Raw genomic sequence first — 25,759 nt, forward strand, 5'->3', positions numbered from 1 at the left:
CTTATGACATTCATCTTTGCATCCCTGGTTGCTGACAGTGCCTGGTCTCGACAACTCTCAAAAGTTTGTTGAATAAATAGCACTGGACAACAGTATGATAAATTGTTAGAGATTGGAATGTATTTCTGGGAAAGTACAGAATGTAAACTTTTTTTTTTTTTCAGATGGAGTTTCACTCTTGTTGCCTAGGCTGGAGTGTGATGGCATGATCTTGGCTCACTGCAACCTCCGCCTTCTGGGTTCAAGCAGTTCTCCTGCCTCAGACTCCTGAGTAGCTGGGATTACAGGCGCACACCACTACACCCAGCTAATTTTTGTATTTTTAGTAGAGACGCGGTTTCACCATGTTGGTCAGGCTAGTCTTGAGCTCCAGATCTCGTGATCCACCCGCCTTGGCCTCCCAAAGTGCTGGGATTACAGGCGTGAGCCACCATACCAGACCTAATTTTGCATTTTTTTTTTTTTTTTTTTTTTTTTTTTTTTTTTTTTTTTTTGAGACTGAGTCTGGCTCTGTCACCCAGGCTGGAGTGCAGTGGCCGGATCTCAGCTCACTGCAAGCTCCGCCTCCCGGGTTCACACCATTCTCCTGCCTCAGCCTCCCGAGTAGCTGGGACTACAGGCGCCGCCACCTCGCCCGGCTAGTTTTTTGTATTTTTTAGTAGAGACGGGGTTTCACCATGTTCACCAGGATGGTCTCGATCTCCTGACCTCGTGATCCACCCGTCTCGGCCTCCCAAAGTGCTGGGATTACAGGCTTGAGCCACCGCGCCCGGCCCTTGCATTTTTAGTAGAGATGGAGTTTCTCCATGTTGGTCAGGCTGGTCTACAACTCTCTGCCTCAGGTGATCCGCCCACCTCGGCCTCCCAGAGTGCTGGGATTACAGGCATGAGCCACTACGCCTGGCCCAGAATGTAAATATTTCAAACTAGCTGTTTTTTTTACTTCACTCAGTTCTTAAATCAAGATCTCCCCTTCCTGCAATACAGCTGGTCTGTGTATTCTAATCAAATGTTATAGAGAAACTGTACCAGGCTCTTGCACTAGATATGAGGTCATGTGAAACTAATTAGGCAATTAGGTAATTCTACTTTTAGCATACATTCTCAAATATCACAGCAATAGAAAATGTAAAAAAAAAAGTCTCACTAAATTCTATCAATACAATTACTGTTAATAAGAAAGGATAAAGCCTTGATTTCTACCATTACACATAACTTCTGAAAACCTTCTTTAATTATATGATCATTTCATCATCGTCATTCTGAATATATCACAATTGCCTTTAAATTCCTTTAAATTCCTCCTTGTTCCAAAATTAATATCGATTTACATTTATCACAAAATGCAAATCTGTATAAACCCAGAAATATACACTTTAGCTTCTAATGCATTAAAGAAAGTAACAGGTGGAGCAATTTGATGTAAATCACAAGTGAAAATGATTTACTCTTTCTACAAGTAAAACCCATAAATAGAGGTAGGTTTCATTGTTAGATCACTACGTAATGATTTTTTTTCAGATGAATTTTGAAGTCAAATCAAAAACTGAAAAATTGTGGTTATCTTTTTATTTTTTTTAAATTAAATCAGAAACTTGTTAAATCACTGGAAAACCATCTCCTATGCAACAGGGTGACATGGATTTTGGGAAGATAGTCTGTTAAGGGACCATCAGAAAAAAAATTTCAGAAATTATTTTTAGTTATTCATCATACTTAGTTTTCTACTCTGAAAGACTTAGACAATGAAATTGATAACGGTTGTGTGCTTTTTTTTCCCTCTACAATAATAAATAAGCACATTATCTCTGAAGTCTACTTTAGAATCAAAAGTAAACATTTCTTACAGTTTGTAAGGTTTTCTTGAGCAGTGGTGGGTGAGATTTTTGTCATTTCTCTGTCAAATGAGAAAAATTCAGTCAATGTAGAACTGTTTTAAAAAATTAAATAAGGCTAAATTTATTGCAGGTTTTAAGAGTTGTTTTTATTCTGACATGTCCTCCCTGTTTAGAAAAACTAAAGAGGATCTTCTTTTTTAAAATTATGATAGGCTGGGCACGGTGGCTCACAACTGTAATCCCAGACTTTAGAAGCCAAGGTGGGAGGATCACTTGAGCTCAGGAGTTCTAGACCAGCCTGGGCAATGTGGCGAACCCCCGTCTTTACAAAAAAATTAAAAATTAGCCGCGCATGGTGATGCGTGTGTGGTCCCAGCTATTCAGGAGGCTGAGATGGGAAGATTGCTTAAGCCTGGGAGGTCATGGCTGCAGTGAGCCATAATCATGCTATTGCACTTCAGCCTGGGCAACAGAGTGAGACACGGTCTTAAAAAATATTTAATTAAATAAATAAGATAAAATTATGATAATAGTGGATGGTAAAGGGGTCCACATCCAAGGTTTCAGAACAGAAATAATACTTCTAGAGCAAAAACATTCATAAAGAAGAATTATTTCCATAAGAAGTAATGTGACCCAAAACTTATTCTTTAACCAGCCTCTAAACAGTTAAAGTGCATTATATAAATAAGAATAATATAATAATACCACTAATGTAATCAGATGTTAGAATTTAAATAAGAATGCAAAAAGCTTTGTATAATGCTTCCCTTTAAAATGTTAACATTGCACTTACTGGGATAATTATGTGGACATGCTAAACTGCTGCACCAAAAGTAACCATCTAACATTGTAGCTCTGGGAGTCAGTTAATAGAGGGAAGGGTAGAGCAACAGAGTATTTATAATTTAACTAAAACTCAATCCCAATGAAATCCAATTGTATTTAACATAAATCCAAATTCTTTTACTGTGCTCTTCAAGGCCCTGAATGATATAGTCCCCACCAGATTCTCTAACCCCTGGTTAACTGGTTCTTCCAATATTGTAAGTTTGTTCCTCCTTCAAGGCCCATGAATTTACTGTTGTCTCTTCCTGGAATGTTCTAGCCCAAATCTTTGGGCACTTTCTCATCATTCAGATCTTACGTCAAATGTTACCACCTTACAAAGGCCTTTTCTAAAGTAAAAGTACCCACTAAACTATCAGTTTCCATTTGTTTATTGCTCATCCCTCTGAACTACAGCATAAGCTTCAATTCTCTAGTTCATCATTGTGTCCCCAAAACCTGGCACAGTGACTTACGTATGCAGTAAATACTTAAACAATATTCATGGAATGAGTAAATTACACTTATTTTATTGAATCCAAGGCAGTAGTGATTGTAAGGTCCGGTCATCATTTTTGGATTACCAAAATGATGGTTTGGCTGTGTCCTTTCCTAAATCTCATCTTGAATTGTAGTTCCCATAATCCCCACATGTCATGGGAGGGATCCAGTGGGAGGTAATTGAATCATGGGGGCAGTTACCTTCATGCTCCTTATCTTGTGATAGAGACTTCCCATGATATCTGATGGTTTTATAAGGGGCTTTTCCCCCTTTGCTCAGAACTCATTTTCCTTCCTGCCACCATGTGAAGAAGGATGTGTTTGCTTCCCCTTCCACCAGGATTGTTAAGTTCCCTGAGGCCTTCCCAGCCATGCTGAACTGTGAGTTAAACCTCTTTCCTTTATAAATCACCCAGTCTTGGGTGTGTCCTTATAGCAGTATGAGAATGAACTAATACAACAAATTGGTATCAGGAGTTAGTGGGGCACTGCTATAAGGATACCCAAAAATGTGAAAGCGACTTTGGAACTGGGTAACAGGTAGGGGCTGGAACAGTTTGGAGGACTCAGAAGAAGAAAGGAAAATGTGGGAAGGTTTGGAAATTCCTAGAGATTTGGGGACTTAGAAGACAGGAAGATGTGGGAAAGTTTGGAACTAAAATGCTGATAATAATATGGACAATGAAGTCCAGGCTGAAGTGGTCTCAGTTGGAGATGAGGAACTTGTTGGGAACTGGAATAAAGGTGATTCTTGCTATGCTTTAGCAAAGAGACTGGCAGCATATTGCCCCTGCACTAGAGATCTGTGGAACTTTGAACTTAAGAGAGATTTTTTAGGGTATTTAATGGAAGAGGTTTCTAAGTGGCAAAGCATTGAAGAGGTGGCTTGGGTGCTCTTGTTTTTGTTTTTGTTTTTTTTGACGCGGATTCTTGCTCTGTGCCCCAGGCTGGAGTGCAGTGGCGCGATCTCGGCTCACTGCAAGCTCCGCTCCCCCGGGTTCACGCCATTCTCCTGCCTCAGCCTCCCGAGTAGCTGGGACTACAGGCGCCCGCCACCTCGCCCGGCTAATTTTCTTGTATTTTTAGTAGAGACGGGGTTTCACCGTGTTAGCCAGGATGGTCTCGATCTCCTGACCTCATGATCCGCCCGTCTCGGCCTCCCAAAGTGCTGGGATTACAGGCTTGAGCCACCGCGCCCGGCCTTAAAGGCATTTAGTTTTATGCATTCACAAAGACATGGTTTGGATTTGGAACTTATATTTAAAAGGGAAGCAGAGCATAAAAGTTTAGAAAATTTGCAGCCTGATGATGCAGTAGAAAAGAAAAGCCCATTTTCTGGGGAGAAATTCAAGCTGGCTATAGAAACTTGCATAAGTAATAAGGAGACAAATGCTAATCATTCGGATAGTGGGGGAAATGTCTCCAGGGCATGTCAGAGACTTTCATGGCAGCCCCTCCCATCACAGGCCTGGAGGCCAAGGAAGGAAAAACCATTTCCTGAGCCTGGCCCAAGCCCCTCCTGCTCTGTGCAGCCTTGGGATATGTTCACCCTGGGACATGGTGTCCTTAGTCTCAGCTACTTCAACTCCCTCTGTGGGAGGGAGTAAAAGGGGCCAAGGTATAGCTCAGGCTGTTATTTCAGAGGGTGCAAGCCCCAAGCCTTGGCAGCTAACACATGATGTTGGGCCTGTGAGTGTGCAGAAGTCAAGGATTGAGGTTTGGGGACCTCTGCCTAGATTTCAGAGGATGTATGGAAATGCCTTGATGTCCAGGCATTAGTTGGCTGTAGGGGTGGAGCCCTCATGGAGAATCTCTGCTAGTGCAGTGCAGAAGGGAAATATGGGGCCCCCACAGAGTCCCCACTGGGACACTGCCTAGTGGAGCTGTGAGAAGAGGGCCGTTGTCCTCCAGACCCCAGAATGGTAGATTCACTGACAGCTTGCACCATATGCCTGGATAAGCTGCAGACAGTTAAAACCAGCTGTGAAAGCAGCTGAGAGTGGGGCTGTACCCTGTAAAACCACAGTGGTGGAGCTGCCCAAGGTTGTGGGAGCCCACCTGTTGCATCAGTGTGACCTGGAAGTGAGACATCAAGTCAGACAAAGGAAATCATTTTGGAACTTTAAGGTTTGATGACTGCTGTAATGGATTTTGGGCTTGCATGGGGACTATTGCTCCTTTGTTTTGGCCAATTTCTTCCATTTGGAAAGGGTATATTTACCCAATGCCTGTACCCCCATTGTATCTAGGAAGTAACTAACTTGCTTTTGATTTTACAGGCTCGTAAGTGGAAGGGTCTTGCCTTGTCTCAGATGAGACTTTGGACTTGGACTTTTGGGTTAATGCTGGAATGAGCTAAGACTTTGGAGGACTGTTGGAAAGACATGATCTTGTTTTGATACATGAGGATATGAGATTCAGGAGGGGCCATAGGTGGAATGATGTGGTTTGGCTGTGTCCTCACCCAAATCTCATCTTGAATTGTAGTCCCATAATCTCCACCTGTCGTGGGAGGAACCCAATGGTAGGTAATTCAGTCATGGGGGTGGTTACCCCTGTGCCACTGTTCTCATGATAGTGAGTGAGTTCTCACAATATCTGATGGTTTTATTTGTATTTATTTATTTTTTTTGAGACGGAGTTCCGCTCTTGTTGCCCAGGCTGGAGTGCAATGGCACGATCTCAGCTCACTGCAACTTCCACCTTCTGGGTTCAAGCAATTCTGCCTCAGCCTCCCACATAGCTGGGATTACAGGTGTGCACCACCCCGCCCAGCTAATTTTGAATTTTTTTTTTTACTAGAGATGAGATTTCACCATGTTGATCAGGCTGGTTTCGAACTCCTGCCCTCAAGTGATCCACCTGCCTTGGCCTCCCAAAATGCTGAGATTACAGGCATGAGCCACTGCTCCCAGCCTATCTCATGGTTTTATAAGGGGCTTTTCCCCTTTTTCTCAGCACTCATTCTCCTTCTTGCCACTATGTGAAGAAGGACGTGTTTGCTTCCCCTTCTGCAATGATTGTAAGTTTCCTGAGGCCTCCCCAGCCTTGCGGAACTGAAAGTCAATTAAATCTCTTTTCTTTATAAATTACCCAGTCTCGGGTATGTCCTTATAGCAGCATGAGAACAGACTAATAAAATTATGAAATAAAACTTCCACTACTTAGAATTTTTATATTTATTGAAAGGACTATTTTAAACTTACTAGGTTTTTTTTTTTTTTTTTTTTTTTTTTTTTTTGGAGACAGGGTCTCACTCTGTTGTCCAGACTGGATTGCAGTGGCATGATCTCAGCTCACTACAGCCTCCACCTCCTAGGCTCGAGCAATCCTCCTGCCTCAGCCACCTGAGTAGCTGGGACTACAGGCGTGCACCACCATGCCTGGCTAATTTTTGTATTTTTTTGTAGAAACGGGGTTTTGCCATGCCCAGGCTGGTCTTGAACTCTTGGGCTCAAGTAGTCCTTCTGCCTCAGCCTTCCAAAGTGCTGGGATTACAGGAATGAGCCACCTGTGCCCACCCCAGACATAGATTTAAATTATGTCTCCCTTTTGTGTGTATATGAAGTAAAAAAAAAAAAAAAGCCAAATAAATTTGTTAAGGTATTCTTCACAAAGTCTAACTCTTCTGAATCTCTTTTCAGTAATACATTTGACCATATTTTAAAAATTCCACTCATCATGAGTCAACATAAAAAAGTCAACAGACTAGAATATATATTTGCAATATATAAAAAATGTATTGGTATCATGAATATATAATACATTAATAAGAAAAAGCCGAAAGGAAAGAAAAGGAAAATGGGGATAAGACTTGAAGGTCCGTATGTTTTTAAAAACCTGTATAGGCAAATACTTGAAATTATACCCAGCCTCATTAGAAATCAGGGGGATGGCCGGGCACGGTGACTCAAGCCTGTAATCCCAGCACTTTGGGAGGCCGAGACGGGCGGATCACGAGGTCAGGAGATCGAGACCATCCTGGCTAACACGGTGAAACCCCGTCTCTGCTAAAAATACAAAAAACTAGCCGGGTGAGGTGGCGGGCGCCTGTAGTCCCAGCTACTCCGGAGGCTGAGGCAGGAGAATGGCGTAAACCCGGGAGGCGGAGCTTGCAGTGAGCTGAGATCTGGCCACTGCACTCTAGTCCGGGTGAAAGAGCAAGACTCGGTCTCAAAAAAAAAAAAAAAAGAAAGAAATCAGGGAGATGATTTTTTTTTTTTTAAAGATTTTTACATTTACAGAAGAGGTAGAAAATTGTACAGAAAGTTGCCATAAACCCTGTACCTGCTTCTCCTATTTTAACCTTATATAACTATAGAATAATTTTCAAAACTAGGAAATCAACTTTGACATGATAATATGACTTGAAATACAAAATTAATTTGGGCTGCACCAGTTATTCCTCCAATGTCCACTTTCTCCTCCAGGATCGAATCTAGGATCTCACACTGCATTTAGTTTTTATGTGTCCTTTGTCTCCCTTCTATGACAGTTCTTTAGTCTTTGTCTTTTACAGCTTTAACACTGAAACAGTCTAGGCATGCCGGATCATGGCTGTAATCCCAGCACTTTGGGAGGCCGAGGCAGGCGGATCACTTGAGGTCAGGAGTTTGAGACCAGCCTGGCCAACATGGTGAAACCCTGTCTCTACTAAAAATATAAAAATTAGCTGGGCCTGGTGGCAGGCACCTGCAATCCCAGCTACTCTGGAGGCTGACGCTTGAGAATCACTTGAACTCAGGAGGTAGAGGTTGCAGTGAGCGGAGATAGTGCCACTGCACCCCAGCCTGGGCAACAGAGTGAGACACTGAAAAAAAAAATTTATATATATATATATATATATTATATATATATATACACACACACACACACATTTTGAAACAATATCAGTCAGCTATTTTACAAATGTCCCTCTTTTGAAGACTACAGAGGTTATGTGCCTCTCATTGCATCAATATCGGGGTATATAATGTTGAAGTGTATTATTACTATTATTATTTGAGGTGAGGTCTTGCTTGTTGCTAGAGTACAGTGGCATGATCTCGACTCACTGCAGCCTCCACCTCCTGGGTTCAAGCAATTCTCCCACCTCAGCCTCCCGAGTACCTGGGATTATAGATGCCCACCACCATGCCCAGGTAATTTTTGCATTTTTAGTAGAGACGGGGTTTCACCATGTTGACCAGGCTGGTCTCGAACTCCTGACATCAGGTGATCCAGCCACCTTGGCCTCCCAAAGTGCTGGGATTACAGGTGTGAGCTACCTCGCCCAGCCGTTGAAGTGTATTATTAATGATGTTTACCTTAATCAGTTGATGTCTGCCAGGATTCTCCATTGTAAAATCACTACTCTTTGCTTTGTAATTAGTGGGGGCAGGGCAATGCTTTGGTAATGTACTGAATTGAATAGCATCCCCCCCTAAATTCATTCCCACCCAGAACCTTAGAATGTGACCTTATTTATAAATAGGGCCTTTGTGGATGTAATCAAATTAAGATAAAGTTATATTGGATTAGAGTGGGCCTCAATCCAATGAGTAGTGTCCTCAGAAGAGGGAGTTTTATACACTGACTAGAGACATGCAGGGAGAATGCCATATGAAGACAAGAGATTGAAGTGATATATCTAGAAATCAGGGAACAGGAATTGCCAGCAACCCCAGAAGCTAGGAGAGGGGCATGGAACACATTCTCCCTGAGACTTCTAGCCTCCAGGAATATGAGAGAATAAATTTGTTTTAAGCCACCCAGTTTGGGTTCATTTGTAATGGCAACTCTAGGAACTAACACAAACATATATAAATATCCTGTTTTTGCTTAAATTTTAGCCCACCATCCATTGGTGGATCTTGCTGAATCTTTTTGGTTCACAGATGTCCAGGTTTTCCCATATAGAATTATTTTGAGCCCACCAAGAACACTGATAATGTAGTATTTCCTCAAAGAGTGCTTCATGGTTTCCAGGATTTTATTCCAAGCTGCTAAAAGCCACTGGGGTAGGCAGAATTCCAAGCTGGCCACCAAGATTGCCAATGGCACTGTACATGTCTTGTATCATCCCATCTTAAGCATAGGTGAAACGTGGATATGAGAAGCTATATCACTTATATCTCTTTTATGGCAAAGGGACTACTGCAGATATAATTAAGATCTCTAATCAGTTGGTTTAATCAAGAGGGAGATATTCTGGTTGGACCTGACTTAGATGTATTCTTAAAAGGGAGTCTATTTGCCAGGCGTGGTGGCGCATGCCTGTAATCCCAGCTACTCAGGAGGCTGAGGCAGGAGAATCGCTTGAACCCGGGAGGCAGAGGTTGCAGTGAGCCGAGATCATGCCATTGCACTCCAACCTGGGCAACAGGGGTAAAACTCCGTCTCAAAAAAAAAAAAAAAAAAAGGGAGTCTAGAGGTGGGAGACAAGAAGTCAGAGATGATTTCCTGTTGGCCTTGAAGACAGTCTTTGAGTTGTATAGCTGTACTCAAATAGATTTTGTCAATAATTATGAGAACATGGGAGAGAGACTGGAGCCTCATATGGGATGCTGGCTTCAGCTGACACCTTGATTTTAGCCTTGTGAGTGCAAGAGAGAAGAACCCATTTGAGCCCTGCATGGACTTCAGACCTACAGAACTGTGATATAATATGTGGATGTTGCTTTAAACTGTTATTTGTGGTAACTGGTTATATAGCAGTAGAAAACTAAGACAGCCAGCCATACTCCAAATTTGTATAGTGGCACACTCTTGATAAAAACGTGTCAATGGAAAGTACAGAAAATGGCCAAAACCCATGTTATTTTTTCAAGTGGTCCTGAGTTTGATTGAGATATTCAGATTGCCTTTGTCTAGTCGTCCCCCATGAGTGCAAACCAATTTTGTATATGCTTACAGTCAACCACATTGGAACCTGTACCTGTGTAAGACATATCCCAATATCAAAGATGTTAAAATAAGAAATAGAAATGAATGTAACAATCAGTAACATATAAAAATTCATCAATTAGTTCCACACATATTTCTACGAGGCTAGATGACACTGAGTGAGGTTGTACCTAATTTAAACTCTGAAGGTTCTGCCTCCTCTTTAGCATTACAGGAGTGACAAAACAAAAAGCATTATCTGCTTTTTCCTATATTAGCAGATAATACCCCTTAATTCACTCTGAAAGTTGCCATGAGATATATCAGTGAAATAACTGCAGAATGTGAAATATGATCTCTTATAGTTAAATGTGTTTAATATAAATGAGGCAGAGGAAAGGGGAATTAAAAATTAGGAAGTAAAATGTTAGCAAAGATTTTTTAAAAATGCATAATTTATTATATATGTATGTATTCCTTAACAATATGTTGTATAATCCAACAAAGAAATATATATCAATGAAAATGACAGCTATAAAACAATAAAATGTATAAATTCTATAGACATGTTGAGTGAAAAAAAAAATCCTTAGACTACATAAGAGTATGATACAATTCTTTTGAAGTTCAAAAAAAAAAAAAAAAGAAAACTAAAAAATAAGTCACTTTAGGGATACATATGTATTTTAGGTCTTTCTACATGTGAATAAAACTATTAAAAAGCGAGCAGGGGGGTGGGCAAAGATAGGAAAAGAGCTCAAATAGATAAAATACAAGCACTCGTAATGTTATCATTCTTAAGTTAGGTGATGAGTTATTATGCTTGATAATTTATTTGCATTCCACATTTACCCTTTTATAAGCATCAAATATTACATTTAAATATAAGTCCAAAATTATGTATAAAATGTTGATAAAATTTATATCTGCACGGCTGTTCCTAAAACTATGCTTATTTTATCAAGCAGAGTTCTTGGTTTTAGGCAATTCAGGTTAGTTTTAATAACAACAAAAAAATGATTTTATTAAAAGTAATTCTCAGGTTCTCTAGGACAGCCAACAAACAAGAATTAGAGGTTACAGGCCAGGCGTGGTGGTTCACGCCTGTAATCCCAGCACTTTGGGAGGCCAAGGCGGGCGGATCACCTGAGGTCAGAAGTTCGAGACCAGCCTGGCCAACATGGAGAAACCCCATCTCTACTAAAAATACAAAAATTAGCTGTGCATGGTGGTGGGCACTTGTAATCCCAGCCACTTGGGAGGCTGAGGCAGGAGAATTGCTTGAACCCAGGAGGTGGAGGTTGCAGTGACTTGAGATAGTGCTACTGCATTCCAGCCTGGGTAACAGAGGAAGACTGTCCCCCACCCCCCAAAAAAAAAATAGAATTAGAGGTTATCATTAAACCACTTTTGCTGCTCCTCTGTGGAGATGAATGCAGTAGTGTTGTTAGTCACCATTTTCAAAGGAATCTGCATGGTTCCCTGCTTCTTTGTATCACTAACTTTAAAGTTGAAGGCAGATGTTTCTTCCTTAGCTGCAAAGCAGGCTGATAAAACATTTACCTGGTACTTTCAAATTCTTTAGGAGGGAGGAATGCTCTGCCTTATTAGGTGAGGGATTCCCTAAACACAGGATTTAGGATATTGGGCAGCCAAAAGAGAAATGACAGATGTCTGCTACAGCCCATTCTCTTGGCCATTCAATATCAACATACTTCTTCAGCTAATTCTTCCAAAACTATATTCAAGGGGAAAGGACTTGACAATGTTAACAGTCACAGACATGTAACAGTCACAGACACTGTTAGTTGCTTTCTCAATATTCTTTCTTCTTGCTAATACTGATTTTATTTGGGACAGCTATGTACCCTGCTTTCTTTGCAGGTACCAGTGGCCATTTAACTGGTCAGGCAAGTAAGTCAAGGGGGAATCCATTTGGAATTTCTGGGAAAGCTTTGCTTTCCCTCATAAAAGGGGAATATATATAGCTGGCACAGGCCATTTCCATTTTTTCTTCCTTGCCTTCAACATGGGCATGACACTTGGCTAGTCAACAACTTTCTAGCAAACACAAGAAAACAGCATGAGGGATGAAAGCCAATATGGTAAGGAGGCAGATCTGAAAGACAGAACTGCACCTTTTCCTGTATATAGTAAGAGTCACTGATTATACATTATTCCTTTCAGTTGAATGCACACATACTCTCAGCCACGCCATTCTAGAAAATAATAATATCTCATTAGTTAAGACTCCATTTATTGAAGTCATAATACTTTCTAATATATGAGCTGTGGTGTTTCTTTTGCACTGATAAAAATAGATTTTGCTAATTAAGAACCACTTGAACTCCCAGCAGTATTTGGCATTTAGGCATCTCAAGTTAGTTAGTGATTAAAAATGAGCTTAAGACTGTCTGGGTTTGAATCTTGGTTCCAGTTTGGACAAATAACCACCTCCTTGTGCCTGAGTATCTGCAAAATGAGGTACAGTTAAAATGGAGATTATATAATATAGTACCTGACAGACAGTAAAGCACTCAATAGATGGTAGCCATTATTGGCAATACCATACATACTTTGCTTTTATGGCACCAAAGTTTTCTATTTCTCTCCTACCCATTTATTATCTCTATTGAATTCTCAAGTTTAAAGTCCCTCTTCTGTATCCTATACATACTTACATAATGGATTTATCACACTGCATTATAATTATATATATACTTGTCTCCTGTACCAGACTTTTTCATTTTTAAAATCATAAGTATTAATGAAGTGGTTGGCACATAGACTATTTTCTTTTTAATTTTTTAGAGTGCTAACTATTACACAATGGGGCCTAGACTAGACATTTTTAAATTAGTGTCTTCAGGAATTCTTTGGGATGATTAGAATATAAATTCTTGAACTCCATCACCAAATTTCTATTTCAGTGGGTCAGGGAACCACATTTTGAAGAACACTAAAATAGACCTTTAATGTTTGAAACAAATTATGCATAAGGTATTAATATAAGAATCATATATAAGATATGGATATAATACTACACTAATATAAGGTACTATTTGTAGAGTTATACACTGCTGAATATACTGTGCTAATTACAAAGTATGTATGACTCTTGTGAGGACCACTTGACAAGGTTGCTATATATATATATATATATACGTAAAAAAACACTGCACTTCCTAATTTGACTTATTACTGAATAAAATCAGCTAATCTTCTCAAAATGCAGTTTTTGTTAGAAAATGTAATTTTGAACTAAGATTTTTGCAAACCAGGCAAGTTCTTCATCCACTGAAAGAGAAACTTTAAAATCCACTTAAAATGAAAAGCATTCCTCCCCCACTCAATTTTCTAACTACACATTATCTTCATAGCATTAACACCAGCCAGAATTTATATTATGTAGGGCACTAAAAGCTTCTTAGACTTGTACCTCAGGCTTTTAATTTCTCAGGGGGAAAAGTTAATATATAGATTTATCCTGACACTTGAGATATAAAGAACTTTATAAACAGCTCTAAAGGAACGTAAAGCAGATAAAGGGACACCATATTATACCTTAATTTGATTACTTCATCATTTTCGCTGAAATCTGGCCATGGTAAGTTTGGCCATAGCTGCCAAATGGCATAGAGTACCTGCCTCTTGAATGGATTTATGGGTCACTTAAGGTATACTTCAAGGCAGATGGCTGGGCTAACAGTTTCCTTACTTACTCTTGGGAAATGAAATAAAAAATGCTCACACTTGGAGGTGTTTTTTTGTCAAATTCTATGCAGGATATCGAACAGAAATTTGAAAAATTCTTAAATGACATATACCTATTCATTAACACCCACTGCTCTAGATGACATCCATTAGTTATTACTGGGATCAGATGCTTTTAGGACATCTTTGAAAGATTTTGTTTTAACTGTAGTTCTTTATAGCATTACAAAAGAAATATATCACATAAAGCACTAACAACTCTTTTTAATACTGTGTCTCTCCCATGCAGTATGGTGCTTAATGTTACTGGAAACTATTGACAGGTTTAGCATTATTTCAATTAATTCTGGGCAAATCTAAATAGAATAGTATAACACGAAGAATTTATAAATTTGAAATGTGAGTAAACTGAGATGGGAATGAGTTGATGAGTGAACCCAGTTGACCACTGGGCATTTGAATCTCAATGTTGCCTACACAGCATTATGAGTGTAATAATTTTCATTAGGTAACAAAACTGCTTCCTCACCTTTTTATATAGCTTAAAAAAAAAAGAAAAAAGACAAAAAAAAAAAAAAAACAAAAAACACAACTGCTTCTATGTAAAAAAAAAAAAAAAAAAAAAAAAGCAAGCCAACTACCTATTAGTGCTAGGACTGAAAGATATCCAATCCAAGTAAGTGATGGTTCTTGATTATAAAATGGAAATTGTATAAAAATTAAAATAGAATATAGAACTAATACGATAACATTGAAAAACTGACTACTTATATTTGGTTTTTTGATTTTTTGTGTTTTTTTGGCTGATTATATTTAATAAAAGCTACTTTTAGTATTTGAACTAAGTGCACATGTGTGCATGCGCATACACAGGACAAGCTCCTCAGCTTTGAACAGTATGAACTTTGAACAATACGACAACTATAGTATCACTGGGGAAAAAAATAGCTGACTTATTTCCAAGTACGTTTCCTGGGACTAGCAGTAGGTTCTCTCAAATTAAAAGTAAAGGCACCAGGCTATAAAGTGCCAATTCTTAGCACCAGAGAGACTTAAAACTTCACAGGTGAATGACATTACAAATCAGAGAATCTGCTGATCTAGTTCTGTGGAATTGTATTATTTTGTCAAATGGAAAAAAAAAAATCAGGGTTTATGCCAAATAGATTTAAAAAGTTAAATCTTTCCTAAAATTTCCTAGAAGTGTATTTTACAATGCTATATAAAATAAAATTGCTGGCTTATAAAAAAATGCTCAAAGTTTCAAAGATGTGAAAAATAACAATGAACTGAAAACATAGTTTATATAAATCAAAGTCCCAGAAATGAAAATTAAAAGTAGTCTCTTTGAGAAAGGAATGGTGAAATTCAGCATGTATTCATATTAACACATCTGAGAACCGTGGACAGCCATTATTGACTGGAATTCTAAATTGCCACCTGATACCTTTAATTAAGATTAAATCAAATCTGAGGCAAGACACTTAATGGACAGTACTTGAATGGGAAGATAGTAACTTCCTTCCTTGATAGACAATCTCCAGCCATCATTCAGAGTTCAGTTATTTGATGGCTTGGGAAGCAGTGTCCATTGAGTTTTCCTTTCTGGCTTGAAGAGACTCACTGCTAATGGACAATAATTCTCGAAGTTCCTTATTTTCAAGCTGGAAAAAAAAAAGGCATGTTTATTTCTGGTATATTTACTGTCAAGCTGCATTACAACAACACATTATTTTGAGCCAGGAGCAGAAAACATTATTTTTAATTTAAAAAATTTTAAGGAAACAAAAAACCCACTAGTTGAGAATTTCCTTAACTACTACTAATTTATTCATTTAACAAACATTTACATGTAGGATGTAGGCAATGATACTCTTTTGTAGTAGTAATTTACTGAGTAATTTCTATATACCAAGTGTTACAATTACAAAGGAGAAACAAAAAACAGGGTCCCTCTCCATTTGAGGAATTCACTATGTTTTATTCTTCATGGTTCCCACAGTTTTACTATTATTTCTTTTATTTAAAAAATTCCTAATAATCGTTTCACTCTGATTAATCTCCTCTCCTGGATATCTTATAGTTCCAGAGAAATGGAAGGAAAGGGGGAAAGAAATTACTTATTGAGCATGTAGCTGGGTACTACTTGGGTGCCCTGTATATGCTATCTCACAATAATCTGTAGGGTAGGTATCATTGCCTACATCCATGTATTTCATGAGGATGCTCTGGCTCACAAAATTCCTAAAAGTTGTCCAAATTCAGACAACTTGGATGTGGTATTACTGGGGTCTGAATCTAGTGGTCATGTTTTTTCTACTTGAAGTATTAAGGTAGAATTTGTCCCACATTTCCTTAGGGCTGTTTCCATAAGTGAGGTAAATCGAGGATAAATAGAAGGTCATGCTATCATTTCACTAGCTCCTAATTCCTCCTTGGGACCTGTCACTACCTTTGATTTCTAGAGAGAGTAGCTTCCGCTCTTCATCCTTATTCTCTGCAGAAAATTCTGGTAAACCAAAGCATTTTTAGCTTCACCAAGATGTGCGGAAGTCCCAGCTAGAGTAACTAAGAGATTAGAGCCTGTGGTCGATGAATCTTCAGTATTTGTATCTGTCTCCTAGCATTTACATACTATTTAATATCATATGATACTAGGATTATCCCTTCCACTAGACTCTGGGCAGGTACCTGTGTTTTTCTCTCTGGTATTTCTCAAAGGCCCCAGGACAGTACCTTGTAATAAGCAGCACACAAACCATTTACTGAAATGCTTCATTTTTTTTTTTTTTTAATTTTTCAGACAGGATCTCATTCTGTCGCTCAGGTTGGAGTGCAGTGGCATGCATGATCATGGCTCACTGCAGTCTTGACTTCCTGGGTTCAGGTGATCCTCCCACCTCAGCCCCTGAGTACCTGGGATTATAGGTGCACACCACCACACCCGGCTAATTTTCTGTATGTTTTTTGTAAAGACAGGGTCCCCGCCATATCGCCCAGGCTGCTCTTGAACTCTTGGGCTCAAGCAATTCACTCACCTCAGCCTCCGAAAGTTGAAATCCTTAACAATTTTATGAGCACACTAATGCCCCAAACCCTTTTTTGTAACATATTCCTATTTTAATCAAAATATGACCTAAACATAGCTTTTAAGAAATCAAGACTACAAGGCTTATACAAGCAGTTCTTTGGCTTTGTAACCCAAATGCAACCACTTTTAACACTTTTATCTATTTCTTTTGGTATTTAATTCTGTAATTCTAAATAATATGCTTATACTGCTATTTCCTGATCATTAATTTTAGACATTATCTACTTCACTTATTATGGCAGATGAAGGATTTTATCTCACATATAACTTCTCCCCTCTACTCCCTCTACCTTCCCATTATAATATCTCAAGTTATTGCCAATACATAGTTGGTATTTCCACTGATTGCTGTTTACTATATTTCCTTTCTTCAAAAGGATATCAAAGAGTATGAAGGAGGAGTTTTAATTTTAAATCATGAGCACACAGAAAACATTAATATATTACAGTGATGGGATAGTGATGGCATATCTTCCAGACTCCGAAAACTCTGAAATACTGTGAACCTAAAATAGCTACAATCTTACCTCTAATTGGGCTAATTTTTCCTGAATCTTACAAAACTGGTCATCATCCACCTGAACTGCTCTCCTCATCACTTCTCCCATTTCGCAGATTCTGTCAATCTGACTCTCAATTTCCTGTGAAGATATTAAGGAAACAAAGGTGGAAAAGTCACCTGTTCTCTATATATAAAGAACATAAAAGTGTGTGCATTATGATTTTTAAAAGTTCATTTAATCTATGATACAGAAGTTACAATGGAGTTTCACTATAATTTTAGTCCTTAGACATAAAGCCATAGTAAAGTGATCTTGTGGTATTCACAGATAATTTTTTTTTTTCCAAAAAATCAATTGTGCAAGACAGTGTGGCGATTCCTCAAGGATCCACAACTAGAAATACCATTTCACCCAGCCATCCCACTACTGGATATATACCCAAAGGATTATAAATCATGCTACTATAAAGACACATGCACACGTATGTTTATTGCGGCACTATTCACAATAGCAATGACTTGGAACCAACCCAAATATCCATCAATGATAGACTAGATTAAGAAAATGTGGCACATATACACCATGGAATACTATGCAGCCATAAAAAAGGATGAGTTCATGTCCTTTGTAGGGACATGGATGAAGCTGGAAACCATCATTCTGAGAAAACTATCGCAAGGACAGAAAACCAAACACCACATATTCTCACTCATAGGTGGGAAATGAACAATGAGAACACTTGGACACAGGGTGGGGAACATCACACACTGGGGACTGTCGTAGGGTGGGGAGAGTGGGGAAGGATAGCATTAGGAGGAATATCTAATGTAAATGACGAGTTAATGGGTGCAGCACACCATCATGGCACATGTATACATATGTAACAAACCTGCACGTTTTGCACATGTACCCTAGAACTTAAATAAAAAAAAGAAGGCCTCCTTAAGGGGATCCTCATTCCAGTTGTATATGTTCTATTGATACCATTACTAAGGGATACAGTTTTTAAACAAATATATAATGTTTCTTATATTTAAAACCAAGAAGTGAAGAGTAGAATGCATTTTCTGTTTTCACTCTTTGCCCAGACATCAAGTTGATAATCCTATGGTTATCAGTGATATGCATCAGCTCATAAGTAACCCTTCAGTATGTGAACATGGGGAATTTTTAAATACTGGGCTCTTCGATATGGATTTGTGTTACAGTCATGTTATCTTCTCACGCCTTCCAAGATTTCAAAGGATCTGATGGCTGTAATTGCAGAGAATAAATGAGTAATCTTTAGTCTATTTCAGAAATAGAAGGCCAGATGATTCCCTTTCCATAAAGGATTAAGTTTTCATCCAATGCCAACTCTGATAAGGCCTTAGTCATTTCTGTGGGTGAAATCTGATCTGATGCAAGCAATGTTATTTTCATTTCTGAAAATTATCTATGTCCAGTGCATCAATCACCCAATAGGTCCACCCTCCAATAAAAATATTTGAAACGGAAAAAAAAATCAGTTGTAGTTTAACTACCCATTGGATGTTGGATACTACCTCTAAGTGGCTGTTTAACTTAAATTTGAATACTTTCACTGGCAGGAAGCTTACTACATTCCAAGGTGCCTTATTCTATCTTTGGACATATCACTTAGAAAGTTTATCTATCTGAGTAAACTGTCTCTTTCAAAGTTCAGGTTTTTTCCTCCATATGAGAATAAATAAAATCTATTTTTCTCTTCCAGTTGAAAGCCATTCAAATATTTAAAATATCTGTTTCCTAAAACTTTTAAGTCAGTAAAATGCATTCAATGTAATTTAAGATGAAGCTTATATTTCACTACATCTCACAGAAGTAGTAGGCTCCAACTTATACATCTAGAATTAAATGACACAGTACACACGAATGTACAATGACAACCATGAAGCACCTACAAACATAAGAACAATTACCGAGTCTCCCAAATTAGATAATAAGCAATCAAAGCATAGAAACTATGCCATGTTTGTTTTTTTTAAAAACCATACTTCTATCCCCTAATAACATAGTACGATGCTATGTGGTTCAGTTTATAAAAGGTTTATTGACTGCTTGCTATATGTCAGGTACTATGTTAGGAATAAAATGTGAATTCAAGTGCCTCACAACCAAGGAGCTTAAGTGAAATGTATAATAACCAACCAAGTATTTACTGGGCACCTTCAACACTAACTGACATTACGTTTGGTGTGAGGGCTAAGAATTAATGAACATTTTCAAAAGAGATCTTGGTGAGGGAGGGGGAACGTTAGTCCCATTCAAATAAAAGGACCTGAGCAACCACTATCCTTCTTTCTATTCATATCTTTACAAAGCCATGGCAAAATAAACAACAAATGTGATAAACATGAAAGGAAAACAAGCTTACTTTTCTTCAAAAACAAGCACACATGGCCAGTCACAGTGGCTCATGCCTATAATCCCAGCACTTTGGAAGGCTAACGTGGGTTGATCGCTTGAGCCCAGGAGTTTCAGACCAGCCTGGGCAACATGGCGAAACCTCATCTCTACAAAAAAAAAAAAAAATAATAATAATAATAAAAAACCCCACAAAAATTAACAGGGCATGGTGGTGTGCACCTGTAGTCCCAGCTGCTCAGGAGGCAGAGGTGAGAGGATGGCTTGACCCCAGAAGGCAGAGGTTGCAGTGAGCTGAGATCGTGCCATTACACCACAGCCTGGTCGACAGAGCCAGACCCTGTCTCAAAAAGCAAAAAAACAAGCACACAATCTAAAACAATCTCAAGATTTCAATTTGGTTCATTTCAAATTTATTCGAAGTTTCTTACTGCAGAGTGAGACTGGTGAGCTTTCAGGACTGGTTCAGCATCCACAGCTTTTTTAGCAACCATTAACTGTAACATCTGTTTCCGGTACTTGCTCATGATGAGCTCCAAAGCATCCTGGTGTTCCTCCAAGGAAATCCACAGCTCTGTCAAAAAATAAAATAACTTGGCAGTGATGTCTGAGAGAGAGTTCCCAAATCCAAAGTCTTAACAGTTAGAATTTTGCAATACTATAGAGATAATATGAATCCAAGGTTGTAAATCAATGTTTCAGTCCACAAAACTGAGCAGTTAAAGTCTATGTTAAAGGTAACTTTCTAGGCAGAGAAGCAAAATCTTGCAGTAACAACAACGGATATGTCATCAGAAGACATGGATTTGAGTTCAGTTCTGTAACTTGCTTGGTTAATACTCATAAGTAAATCATTTAGCTTCTCTGAGCCTATTTCTTAACAGCATTGTGATAGATAAAAATGAAGATATGAGAATACAGTAGAATGATATATGTGAAACCCCTCTGGTAAACAACTATTAATACTACAGTCATTAATAATGTACTAATCAAGCCTAAGAATATATACCCTTAGAGTAAAATTCTGCTGCTTCACCTTGCACAAACAAGAACATAAACAAAACCTTAAATCTTACCTTCAGTGTTTATATTAATATTTAAACATTAAATTTTAAGTCCATGAGGATATGAACTCTTTTGTTACACATCTGGGGATGCTTAAAAATAAACCATGCAATAATTCTAACTCTACATAGCCCCTCTTTGGTAAGCTGCTACAAAATCAGTCAGATGACCTTGAAATGGGTAATCTAACAAACTTTACTGTTACTGAGCCAGCACAGGAGGACTCTCCTACTAAAAGTACTGACCTGGAAATAGATGCACACCCTTGTGAATGTTTAGGGCAATTTTGCAGTAACTTTAAACTATTACCAGATATGAAAAGGCCTGACTAACCTCTGTTTTCCTGTTGCAAGTCTCTAATCTGTGTGTTCTCTTGAGACAGCAGAATGTGAGGTTTGTATTTGGACATGTCCTTCATATCGGATGCATCCTCTTGATACTGGACAAATAGAGACAGTCTAAGCATGCCTTAAAGAGAACAGCGGCAGATGCAACTCAAGTGGCAGAAGTCAGGGCTCTAGGGCAGGATTCTCAGCTCCGACCCAGGAAAAAGGTCTCACCGCCGCCCTCTGAGACCGGGAATAAATTTCAGGCCGAGTTCCCACTTTACCTCGCTCTCCACCCTTCAGTGCCCAGAATCCGAGAGCACTGGACTCCTACCCTCTGCCTGACCTGGTCCGGAAGCGCTGTCCCCGCCTCCCGCATAGCGGCTACCCGCCGGTGCAGCGCTGCCGACTGATCCACCAGCGACTCGGCAGCCGCATCGTGCTCCCGCAGCCTCTCCAGAAGCGTCTTGGCGTCTGTCAGGATCTTCTCGATGGTGCAGCTCATAGCAGCAGCACAACCCCAGCCCCTGCCGGGCTCAGCTACGCGACTCGCTCAGATCTTCTGGGAGTCTGTCTCAGCATTACTGGCGTCACTTCCGGGCACGTTTAAAAGGTGTCTTGGCAGACGCAAGAGGCGCCTGCGCAGTGGCAGCCTATTTTGCGGGTTCACCCGCTTTTACCTGTGGCTTCCTTGCAGTCCTGCCTGACGCGGAGCCCCAGACCTGCCCTTACCACGCTCTTGGTTTCCAGTTGCCACAGCCTGGTGGTCAGGCCATGATGAGCTGGGCAGAAGGAAGGTCTCCTTTCCCCACTGGTTTTCATTGATGTGGATTGTTATTCAGTCACAGTTATTTTCTTTTTATTTTCATTTAATTTTTATTTATTTTTTTTTCGTTTTTGAGACGGTATCTTGGTATCTTGCTCTTGTCGCCCAGACTGCAGTGCAGTGGCGCGATCTTGGCTCACTGCAACCTATGGCTCCCGGGTTCAAGCGATTCTCCTGCCTCAGCCTCCCGAGTAGCTGGGATTACAGGCATGCACCACCATGCCGGCTAATTTTTCTATTTTTAGTAGAAACGGGGTTTCACATGTTGGCCAGGCTGGTTTTGAACTCCTGACCTCAAGTGATCTGCCTGCCTCGGCCTCCCAAAGTGTTGGTGTGAACCACTGCGCCTGGCCTACTTTCATTTAAGTTTTAAAAAATTGTGTCAAAATGCACATAAAATTTAATATCTCAGCCATTTTTAAGTGTACAGTTCAGTAGTATATTCATATGGTTATACAGCCACCATCAGCATCCATTTCTAGAACTCCTTCGTCTTGCAGTACTGAAGTTCTGCACTCTTTAAACAATAACTCCTCATTCTTCCTTATCCCCAGCCCCTGGCAACCACCATTCTACTTTGTCTCTACAAATCTGACTATTCTGGGTACCTGACGTGAGTGAAATCATACAGCATTTATATTCATATAACTGCCTTTTTTCACTTAGCGTAATGTCCACGAGTTTCATCCACACAGTAGTATATGTTAGAATGTTCTTCCTTTTTAAGGCTGAATAATATGTATATGCCACGTTTTGTTTATCCATTCATCCGCTGGACAGTTGGGTTGCTTCCGCCTTTGCTATTGTAAATAATGCTGCTATTACAACTGGCTCACGTCTGGCTGTTTGTTGCCTAGAGGCCAAAATCATGAGAAGTGACTGATGGTGAAAGGAAAGCAGTTTTACTAATCAAACGCTCGCAGATGGGGAATGGCTACACTCATGCCTTCAAAACAGCATTCCGCTTTTTTTTTTTTTTTTTTTTTGTCAACGTATCCCAGAGACAGTATCAGTGTCCAAACTTTAATTTTGTCCCATATCAATGCCAGGGTGGTGTGCTACCTGCCCTGAGTCCATCATGTCACTCCTGCGGCCAACCGACTTAGAGTCAAAAGAGTTACAGCCAATTAAACATTCTAGGCCAGATGGGGAAGGAGGTGGGCAGGCACTCATTAACCTTAAAACTCCTCTTAAGCAATGTTAAGAGCCAAAAACCAAAAACCAAAAGGCAAGGTTACAAAATTGACTTATCTATAAATTCTATGCATTGAGCTGCTGTAATCTTGGCTTGCTGCAATTAGCTATATGAAATGCAAGCATTGGCCGGGCGCGGTGGCTCAAGCCTGTAATCCCAGCACTTTGGGAGGCCGAGACGGGCGGATCACGAGGTCAGGAGATCGAGACCATCCTGGCTAATATGGTGAAACCCTATCTCTACTAAAAATACAAAAAACTAGCTGGGCGAGGTGGTGGGCGCCTGTAGTCCCAGCTACTCGGGAGGCTGAGGCAGGAGAATGGCGTAAACCCGGGAGGCGGAGCTTGCAGTGAGCTGAGATCTGGCCACTGCACTCCAGCCTGGGCGACAAAGCGAGACTCCGTCTCGGAAAAAAAAAAAAAAAAAAAAAAGAAATGCAAGCATTTTGTTCAGCTGTTTTGGCATCTGTGTGTCATCCTTGATTTGTAGGGTCTGAACTGATTTTAGCCCTCAATACTGGCCCTTACAACATTATGTTATAGTCTCTAGGCCTGAGGGGATTGAAGAGTTTCAACTATTGTAGGTAAAACAAAACAGAAAGAATTAACAACTTTTCAAACACAAAGGTCATAAACCTTGCCTAGTTTTGAGAGTAACAGGAAAGAAAGTTCATACGGAGCTAAACACTTAAATTATTTACTATCAAGGCACAGAATACATTACATTAGTTCAGATAGAGGCAAAATTGTTAAGTGAATCTTAATATTTTTGAACACAAGACTGTCCCTGTGTCTCATGAAAGCAGTTTACTTTGTCGCCTTTGCCTGAGTCTAAAGATGAGGCTTTGGTTAACTGCAGTTTAGTGTCAGATACTGGCAGGAGTTGGTGCCTTCTTTGGATGAGATATGTGTAAAGCCCTGTAACTTGAAAGCACAAGGATTAGTTAATATCACCTGATAAGGACCTTTTCAAGGAGCTGGAGTTGTGATACTGGAGTCTATGACCTGACTGAAAGCTGTAAAAAGATTTTACAACCTTGCAGTGAGTAACTTTTATAGCTTTGATAAACCCTAGCAATAAGTCAGAGACTTAATTTATGATTTTGATTTTGAGGACATCTGTCAAAGATTTCAAAAGTCTCAAAACATTTGATCAAAACAGGATAATATTCATTGTAAAAATAATGTATTTATTTTTATTAATAAATTTGGTTAAATGGTTACTCATTTAACCAAACTGATAATTAAAGACTTTAAAGGCAATTCAGAAGGTTACCTGCACATAAAAACCCGAACCCTTTTAACTCTCAGTTTTTCTAGGCAATTAAAAACCAGTTAAAGAGAGCATGGGAATTATCTTGATAAAACATAAAAATCTTGTTTCTTAAGCAAGTTACTACACAGGCAAAAAACCCCTTCTGCTGTGTGACTGCTTCTCCTTATGGGAAGACCATGTAGATAACCTGAAAGTCAGACTTGAAAAAAGTGCTTGAATTTAATCAGACACAAGAAGAGCGTATTCACGATTATGAGTACAGCAAAGGAATACACCACTCTGAGCAATTGTGTCAGAAGTTTTCTGATTACAATGAAAATCACACTTATCAAGAAAAGCCAAGAGTACAGAATCAAGTTATATTGGAGGAAAACAATGCTTTTATAGAATTCTAAGATAAAACATTTCAGCATCAGGCCCCAACAGTTGGAATCAGAGGAAAAAATTAGAGGAGCTGATGGAAAAAGTTGAAGAGTCCTTTTCAAAGGGAGGAAAAAGCTGAAAACAGCAGGCACAACAAAAGTTGAACGTCTAAGATATGAATCTGAGAAGTTTTGAAAAGAAATAGGTGATAGAATTAAAAAGCAAAAGTTCCTTTAATTTCATTAAGAGTAAACCAATACCTTAGGAAAACCTTATTTAAACCTAGGGAATCATTCATTATTTTTACTTTTATTTTACTTTAAGTTCTGGGATACATGTGCAGAACATGTAGGTTTGTTACATAGGTATACATGTGCCATGGTGGTTTGCTGCACCTATGAACCCATCATCTAGGTTTTAAGCCCCACATGCATTGGGTATTTGTCCTAATGCTGTCCCTCCCCCTGCCCACCACCTGCCGACAGGCCCCAGTGTGAGATGTTCCCCTCCCTGTGTCCATGCATTCTTATTGTTCAACTCCCACTTATGAGTGAGAACATTTGGTGTTCGGTTTTCTGTTCTTGTGTTAGTTTGCTGAGGATGATGGTTTCTAGCTTCATCCATGTCCCTGCAAAGGACATGAACTCATTCTTCTTTTTTTTTTTTTTGGAGACAAGAGTTTCACTCTTGTTGCCCAGGCTGGAGTGCAATGGTGCAATCTCAGCTTACTGCAACCTCTGCCTCCTAGGTTCAAGCGATTCTCCTGCCTCAGCCTCCCAGGTAGTTAGGATTACAGGCATTTGTATTTTTAATAGAGACAGGGTTTCTCCATGTTGGTCAGACTGGTCTCAAACTCCCAACCTCAGGTGATCTGCCTGCCTCAGCCTCCCAAAGTCCTGGGGATCATAGGCATGAGCCACTTTGTCCAGGTGAAGTCATTCTTTTTTATGGCTCCATAGTATTCCATAGTGTATATGTGCCACAT

At 39.5% G+C, this 25,759-nt stretch overlaps 2 protein-coding genes across 2 annotated transcripts in view; both read right to left on the reverse strand.

Annotated features, from left to right (window-relative positions):
- Positions 1–25,759, reverse strand: part of CSDE1 (cold shock domain containing E1) — a 172,430-nt gene that overhangs the window by 41,966 nt on the left and 104,705 nt on the right. The gene's annotated exons all lie outside the window — the stretch shown is intronic.
- SIKE1 (suppressor of IKBKE 1) overlaps positions 11,636–25,759 on the reverse strand; it is a 278,198-nt gene continuing 264,074 nt past the window's right edge. Inside the window, exons 2-6 of the mRNA XM_050748331.1 lie at positions 21,462–21,690; positions 21,123–21,228; positions 20,156–20,298; positions 17,364–17,477; positions 11,636–15,409 (exon numbers count right to left, since the gene is read on the reverse strand). Coding sequence (XP_050604288.1) covers positions 15,308–15,409; positions 17,364–17,477; positions 20,156–20,298; positions 21,123–21,228; positions 21,462–21,620 — 624 coding nt within the window. The 5' untranslated portion in view covers positions 21,621–21,690 and the 3' untranslated portion in view covers positions 11,636–15,307. The remainder of the gene's footprint in view (positions 15,410–17,363; positions 17,478–20,155; positions 20,299–21,122; positions 21,229–21,461; positions 21,691–25,759) is intronic.

The sequence above is a fragment of the Macaca thibetana genome, chromosome 1, assembly GCF_024542745.1.
Source record: "Macaca thibetana thibetana isolate TM-01 chromosome 1, ASM2454274v1, whole genome shotgun sequence".
In the NCBI taxonomy this organism is placed as follows: domain Eukaryota; kingdom Metazoa; phylum Chordata; class Mammalia; order Primates; family Cercopithecidae; genus Macaca; species Macaca thibetana.